The following is an 8,289-nucleotide window of genomic DNA, read 5'->3' as shown; positions in this document are numbered from 1 at the left end:
TATTGCCTAACTCCTTTAAGTTCCCGGAAATGAAATAAATTTTTTTTTTTAAATGAAATAAACAAAAATGAATGTTGGAGAGGGATTGTCAGATGGCTCTAAAAGTAAAAAAGTTTGGTAATTTCTTCTTCATTTTTTCCTTGAGACCCATAATTGTTGAATTATCAGAAGGATTTGTTGATGTAGGTCTAAAAAAAAATATTATTTCTTATTCACCGGAAGGAAGGGGACCAGACTTTGCTTTCGACAAAACAACAAATTAGTGCATTTTCACAAAACGCTCCGGGTGAAAGGCATCGGTTCTCTACTATACTACCATACGATTGCGAATGATGTTGAGTGAGTAATTGATCTTGGCATAGTGGTGGTTTGTACGACGCGACAGGTGAATTCGACAGGAGTGGAGTTTGTTTTGATTCCTGCCCGGGCCGCCGCCGGAGTAAAAAAAGGAAGTTCGAATGTATTTCGAAGTCCGAACTATGATAGAATATGGCCATCTCCATCTCATCTCGTGAGAGATGTAGATCTAGTAGTACTTTCTTGATAGTATTTGGAGGGCTTATTTTCCTGTCTTCGCTGAGTTTAGCCGGGTGTGAAATTCATCGAACTCGAACATCGCGAGTGGCCAGGGCTACCTCGAAGGCATACCCGGGATCAGAGGGCACGCTTACGGTGCTGGGCGACGATGAACAGCCAGTGTCGGATGGTGGAAGAGAAGATTTAGAGACAGACGACTTTACAAATAATGCTTATTCCCAGACCGAGGCCTGGATCTATGCTTTAGGAGCAACTGTTCTTGTGGGTCTGAGTGGCATAGTTCCTCTATTTTTGCCAATTGAAATCGACCCATCAGCTCATGATGAAAGAGGTAAATTCGTGTTTTTCGTCAAATACTGTACTGTACATTACCATGGCCATATCCTGCATGTAAATGTATGACAGTTTGATGGTGGCGGGGGGGGGGGGGGGGGGGGGGGGGGGGGGGGGGGGGGAGTGTCCGGACACTTTTCAAACTTAAATCCATGTACTTCTCAAATAGCTCTAGGTCTAACCATTATGAATATGTCATTTGAAATATTGTTTGTCAACTTCTTCAAATTGCGTTGTTAAATCAACTAGACCTATCCTTTGGATATGACAGGACCATATTCATCAAACACCGGTAGCACTAACCATTATGAATATTTGTCCTTTTGAAATATTGTCTAATATAAATCTTAGAAGGTGTATGATACAGTTGTATATTGTTTGGTGTATGATATATTGTTTGTAAACTTCTTCAAATTGCTGTGTTAATCAACTATCCGGACACACAACATCTGTGCATACAGCCAGGTACATGCAGACTTTGACATGTAGTAGTTTTTAAAAGTAAACTTGTTGTGTGCTGTAAAATTGAAAACATTATATGGTAGAAGATTTCAATTTTACCAACTCTAGTTTTAAAAAACTTTAGTTTTTTTCTGGTTTTGTTTATCAATTTTATTTTCAATCATTGTGTATGTGGATACAAAAAGTGCTCCTGAATATTTCTATGCCCAATTGCCCATGACCGTCTTTGTGCACACATTCAATTGAAAATGCACACGTAGTTTGGGGTTGTTTACTTAAAGATTAATTGGCCAATTAAGGTTTGTAAATGGAATAGCTTGAAGAGAAAACAAAATCTTCTCACAATTTTTTACTCCATTTTGCATGATGTAGACTATGTACATGTGTATGTACATGTTTTTATAATATCATTTTGATAAAGACAGAAGTGAAGTTTGCTTTGCACTCTCAGCACTGAGATATACTTGTCAGGGAAAAAATTAATATTTATTTTTCGGGGGCTACTTTTCAACCTTGCCTGCATGAAAATAACATTCTAAAATTTGTTTTGCATTGAACTCTATGCAAATTTACTGGGGCTCTTTTCTGATTTTCGGGGGCTCTTTTAGGCATTTCGGGGGCTAATTCGCCCGAGCCCCCGTGTATTTTTTTCACTGATACTTGTACATGTATCTGGAGAATGATTGTGTCACTATTGTTTCTATTGTCAATATTTGATTATCTGCCCTAAGTTAAAGATAAAGTTGACTTCTGGTCATGCGATTGCATTGTGAAAGAGACGGTGTTGATCAGAAACAGTTGATCTTGTAGCAAATAAGTATACTAGTACATGTATGTATTGTGGTGTGTACTGCAAGGATACTGGAATCATCAAAATGATAAGAAATTTGGCCCAGTCATGGTAAAAGGAACAAGCACTGTTCTTAGAAAGAGGTATACATTGTATGAGACTACACAAACATGCGGCATAAAAATGTGGTCCTCATTCTTAAGCTATAAGATGTCACATTTATAATATGAAGCATTTGAAGAGCCATGCTTTTCTGGGAACATCTTTTTATCTGATGTTCTTCCACACTTGCATAACAATAATGATAACACTCACAAATTATTTATTACGTCTCCCCAGAACTCAACCTTCTCTTTAAATGTATTGAGTACCAGTATGGCAAATGAAATATCATGACTGAATTGCCAATGGGAGAGAGATAGTCATTTTATTTTCATACCATCACCTGCAAACTAGATAAACACATCACATGTGCATATAAGAATGGGACAACATATTTCTCAAATAGTACTTTCTTGTTTTTTTTTAAATACATGATTTCATGATTTGTCATTTCAGGGGCAGCCAAGTTTAATTGTATCCTAAGTTTTGCTGTCGGAGGTCTGCTTGGAGACGTCTTCATACATCTACTTCCTGAAGCTTGGGCTCATATTGATCATGGTAAGTCTCTAGGCATTGTTTCACAAAACCATAAAAAATACAAGTACACCAACATCCCTTTAAAATTGTAATAATTTTGATATGCTTTTAAATGGGATGTTTGCGAACTTGTTCTTAGGACAGTTTGGTGTAACAGTGCATGTTAGTTTTGTTATATTTTTTTTGTTTGCTGTTGAGTGTTTTTATTAATTATTCATAGTTCAATCTGTACATTTACATCTACAGGTAGACCTTAACTGTAATAATATGGCAGTGGGTCCACACGCAACAGGGGAAATAAAGCTATGCACCTGTAAAAACATGCAATGCAATTGCTACATGTTCATGTACAGTTGAGCTGAATAGTTTACAGCTGTACATACACATTATCACAACTTCACTCATTCCTGTCAACCTTTTTACTTTAGGAAGATAGACAAGTTTTGGTTTCTGTTTTATAAAGTATACACATTACTATTCACTCTGAGACATTTATAATGTTAACTTTGATAGGAATGAGTGCAGTTGAGAATATATCGTCGCTGTTTTCACGAAGTGACAGTAGTGAAAAAAAATTGCATTCACTTTGCGTTATGATTTTCCTCACTACCGTCACTTCTTGAAAACAAGGACGATATGAGTGAAATGTTTTTCTTCCAATGTTTTTCTTCCAGGTGTATGTAAACTTTTGGACCAACCTGTATGATACAATCAGCAGCATCAAACTTTTGGTTTAATTCAATGGCAGTATTAACTGTAGGGTTGTCCTAAAATGTTGTAAGTTTTATTATTTTTTAAATTGGGAAACTGAAAGTTGTTATTTGGTAAGTGACATCAGACCCCCCCCCCCTCCCTTCCCAGTAGAAATGTGCCCAGATACAATACTTGTACATGTATTGAGGTACATGTGGCAAGAAATGTCCAGACCAGAGCTCAAAATACACGGGGGCGGTGGGCGATTCGCCCCCATGAGCTACATAATCGCCCCCGTCAGGTTGCTCACGGGGGCGATTACAAAATTAAAAATCGCCCCCGTGGAATTATAAAATAAAGATTATCTTTTCTGTTATATCTTTAACACAATATTGAGTTTCAATTTTTAAACCTTAAACCAATGAAATGGAACTTAGATTAGCGTGCAAGATTTCTCGTTTTATAAGTAGGCCTAGTTATTATAGTCCGGCAGCCATCTCGGTATACCTTGTTTTAGGGTCTATAGTTTTTTTTTCTTCGGATTATAGTTCCTTAGACCATCAATTTGAAGAATTCGATTGCTGACACTCTGTCAGCATTGAGCAATTTGAGATATGTGACGTCATACAAAATGGCCGCCAAAATCCCCTTTTTAACCAAAATTAATGATATAAAAAGTTTTAACAGCATTTTACTACATTAAATGGCAGTCAAATATCTTGATTTTTTTTCTAGAATCATCACTAAATAAAAATTGCGATGCTGTATGATCACAAATGATATGCAAATTTGCATAATTTGGAATGGCGCCCTCTATAGACACATTAAAGCTTATCTGCCGTAGTTTACAGGAGGGATTAGACCGGTCTGCAAGGTCACTGGACAGATGGTTATCTCATCAACTCAGCTCTCAGTTAACATAAGAAAAAGAGGATCATGGGGGACTAATAGTCACCGATTAGGCATTGTTTGTTATATAGAGGGCGCAAGTAGCTACCAGTAGTGCAGTGGGCCTTTAACTTGCATAGTTCAAAATGATGGCCAAATACCAATTTCTAACATGAGATTATCATATGTCATGAGTCAGATGCACTGGATACAGTGAGTAAAAATTGTGCTGCACATTTATTTTTATTTTGTAATTTGATACTCGAAGAAAACACGGTTGAATTTTATGCTCTCTGTCCCATAGCTATGAGGTGGCATATGCTGATAAATGCCCATTTTCAGCGACAGCGTTAAGAAACTAGATTTGTATTCTAAGGTACTAGATTCTTTTTAATTAACCTAAAAATTACGAACTACCAATACGATACAGGACTATATCCGTTTATAAGTTTGCTTCGAAATCTTGAAATTTGTTTAAAAGCCCTCTAAAGTGTTGGGAACCCTAAAATATTCCATGCGGAAGAGGGTGTCATTTAACACTTAATTCTGCAAAGTGAGGTCGTGACTGTAATGCGTGCTTCCACACGCATGTTTGCAAATGAGCTCTCTTAACATTTTCTACAAACGCTTCAGTAGTTTGAGGTAGTGAGGCAAGGTTTGGGGGTATTTGGAGCTCTTAGTCTTCGGACCCTTGATAGCCACACGTTGATACGAGCCTCTGACATTCAGTTGGTTGTTGACTGTCCACAACATGAAGCAAAGCATTGAGTAGGTTGAGTGATGACATATGACCATGCTGCATCAACATTGCCAACTGAGTCCTAAGGGAGTCGAATCTTCTGCTTCATCACTTTCAGCATTGTACCCTATCCAATGCCAAAGTATGCCCCAAGAGTGTCGCATCCCGTCAACGCATGTCCTGCCAACATCGATGGAATGATATCTTCTAACTTGTCTACATTGGCAGGAACATCAATAACGGTGCGATTTGTGAAGGGGCGTCTCCATGGTCATTGGCGTTTTATAAGTTCGTCATGTAGATAATGATGCAAAAGTAGTACGTAGACGTCTGTGTCATCCACTAGGACCCTAACATACATCTTCTCATTAGCATCAATTCAAATCGCTTGCTGTACTTTGATGTTGCCTGATGTTGCCTGCTTCATCATGTCAGATAACTATGTTGTGGACAGACTTTTCCTTGGCATGACATCACTGCCTGGAATCATTTCAACAAGAACCTCATCTTGACGGTAAAGGCCTGCTTGTGCTTTTGCCTTTTTCTGATCACCCAATCATCCTGCAGACTCGCGCATATAATTATGATGTCGATCAACTGTAGTTTGTTGTCATGAAAAGATAGTGAAGTTAGCAACACTAGAGACACGTTTCAACAACTTCTCTCCCTAGCTTTATTGATCTTTCCAAAGCTTTTGACTGCGTACAACATAAACGCCTATGGAAGATTATGAGCTAGATGGGCTTTCCAGCACATATAATTCAACTCATCCAGTCGCTCTACCAATACCAAGAAGCAACAGTAAGAACAGAGAATGGCTACACCGAAAGGTTTACTATTGGTCAAGTTGTCCGTCAAGGCTGCATCCTATCACCATAACTTTTCAACATCTATGCTGAATTCATCATGAGAAAGGCATTTTATGGTCAAGTTTCTGTTGGTGGACGAACGATCACCAACCTAAGATACGCCGGCAATACAACACTCTCTGGCGTATTGATGGGGAAGGGTTGGGGGGGGGGGGGTTGGGGACAGTTGAACCCCCAAACAAAATTCAAACTGTTTTTTCTATATATTCGATACCAGTGATTTACAAATGTTGCTGAAATGACATGATTTTCCTGGGTTTTTTCTCACTTTTTAGTAAATTATTATTTGTTAAGCGTATGTTGGAAAATGACAAATCCTAAATTCACAGTCAAGCACAAAATATGCTTATTTCAAAGCCTACATGTCAGGGTCCGCAGAACAGCGGGGCTCAGGGGACTTGAGCTCCCCTCACTTTTTGTATAAAGTATGTTAAAGAGAACTAGAAAGAAAGAAAGAAAGTGACCCGAGGTGAAATGAGGTATCAAAATATGTTCATCTTACAGTTAATAAATGCCTGAAACCATTGAGCTTCCGGGGGCTGTGCCCCTTGAACACCACGCCAATTTGCGCTCCTCTCTTCCTGATCGTAAACACTTCACCCCCCCCCCCACCCCGCTTTAAAAAGTTCCGCGGGGCCTGCATGTAACATGTATGAGTGGTGGTGATGCAGATTGTTTTTCTGCCCCTTTAAGTGTTTTTGCTCAGTATGCCACTGACAAAACTTATAACAAGAACATCAGAAGAACTACTAGAACTCCTTAAAAAAGAGTGAAGGATGCAAGTTAATAATTTGGACCCTACCCAATGTGAAAAAGACCAAGATCATGATTGGTGGAAATTAACTACGTGCAACAGAGCATGGTGGTTGATGGAGAAGAAGTTGATCAAATGGACAAGTTTATATAATGTTCTTGGGTCAATGATTGTCAAGGAGGATGGAAGCTCGGCAATATCTGCCTTTGAAATGTGGTGTTGGAGGAAACTACTTGGGATATCATGAAGAGATTACAACACCAATGGACACAATTAATGTCCATCATCGGAGATCAACTGCCACTTGCTACCAGGATTGACAAGTACAAGCTACAATAGTTTGGTCACGTTAGCCGAAGATCAGGAGACAACCTTGACAAATTATCATTCAAGGTACCTTTGAAGGAACACGTAACAAAGGAAGACTCAAGTTCAGATGGACTGACGACCTAGGGAAATCACTAGCCACCCTCTAAATACTAAAGACACTCTACCGGGAGACAGATGCCGATCGAAAGGTCTCATCAAACGGGTCACAAGGGTGAGCCATGATCTATATGACGACGACGACGACGAACAGTAAGAGATAGTTTCTTGGAGGGCAGCAGTGACGCGGGACTCAGTTGGAAGACTCTCGACCCGTTATGACCTCTAGATACTCTCGGATCTGTCAAACACCAAGCAAACATCATCAGATTTTCATCCACAGCAGAGCACAACCATCAATGACTGTACAAGATTGTTCCAGTGTCTTATGCCTGGCTGACATCTCAACTTTTGTCAAATTCTATAAGTCCGTCTTTGACATGGGAGTGCTCGTTTCCAGAATCATCAAAAAGTGCTGTTGGGACTGGTGAAAGCTCTTATGACAAAATGTCCTTGACATTGACCTCTCTTGAACTTGTCTGCAGTCCTACTACTCTGGAGTAGATCAACTTTTCATAGACTTTCGTATCCCAACATTGACTTCTTCATGGCTGCCACGGTTTGAACTTTCTTGGAAATTGTGTCATAGAATCTACCACGTAATTTCTTTTGAAAATCATGCATCTGTCTAGTATAGATGTCAACTGCTTTATCCACATTCACTGACGTTGGAGCAATGCTGGTCTAAATAAAGCCTATCAATTGAATAACAATGTGTGCCGTAAAACCACTTCTCACCGATTTGATGAAAAATTAATTCTTTCATAGCCATTTTTTTCTTGACATATGTAGGGTAGGTGTAGGGAATTGGAGACCACCAAGCTTGAACCCATCACTGTCTGTCCGTGTTGGCTCCAATATTGATATAGCGACATATGTGGCCTTCAACAATACTACTGCATATATCCAATTCATTTCGAAGACTACAATGCGTTCTCTCTCTGAGAAAATTGGCAAAATTGACCAAGATAAGCAATTTTGATCGTAAAATTTTGCTCTGATATAAAAACACAATTTTCACTGAATGTTGTGGTGTATGCAGATATTTAGGGGGGGGCTCTTAAAATTTAGTTTTAAAAGGAAGTTTATGAAATGTGCCAACCATCACAGAAAGCTTATGGCCATTGTGTATTGTGAATGGGTGTTGCAATTCACATTA

At 38.9% G+C, this 8,289-nt stretch overlaps 1 protein-coding gene across 2 annotated transcripts in view; it reads left to right on the top strand.

Moving 5' to 3' along the window:
• The first annotated feature begins 415 nt into the window (after positions 1 to 415).
• Positions 416 to 8,289, top strand: part of LOC584043 (zinc transporter ZIP13) — a 29,076-nt gene continuing 21,202 nt past the window's right edge. For both annotated transcript variants that reach the window (XM_030985473.1, XM_030985474.1), the window contains exons 1-2: positions 416 to 868; positions 2,681 to 2,782. In XM_030985473.1, the coding sequence (XP_030841333.1) occupies positions 490 to 868; positions 2,681 to 2,782 (481 nt within the window). In that variant the 5' untranslated portion in view covers positions 416 to 489. The remainder of the gene's footprint in view (positions 869 to 2,680; positions 2,783 to 8,289) is intronic.

Source organism: Strongylocentrotus purpuratus, unplaced genomic scaffold, assembly GCF_000002235.5.
Source record: "Strongylocentrotus purpuratus isolate Spur 01 unplaced genomic scaffold, Spur_5.0 spur5_scaffold_15, whole genome shotgun sequence".
In the NCBI taxonomy this organism is placed as follows: Eukaryota; Metazoa; Echinodermata; class Echinoidea; order Camarodonta; family Strongylocentrotidae; genus Strongylocentrotus; species Strongylocentrotus purpuratus.
Note: the sequence above shows the minus strand (reverse complement) of the source record. Positions and strands in the feature narration are given on the sequence as shown.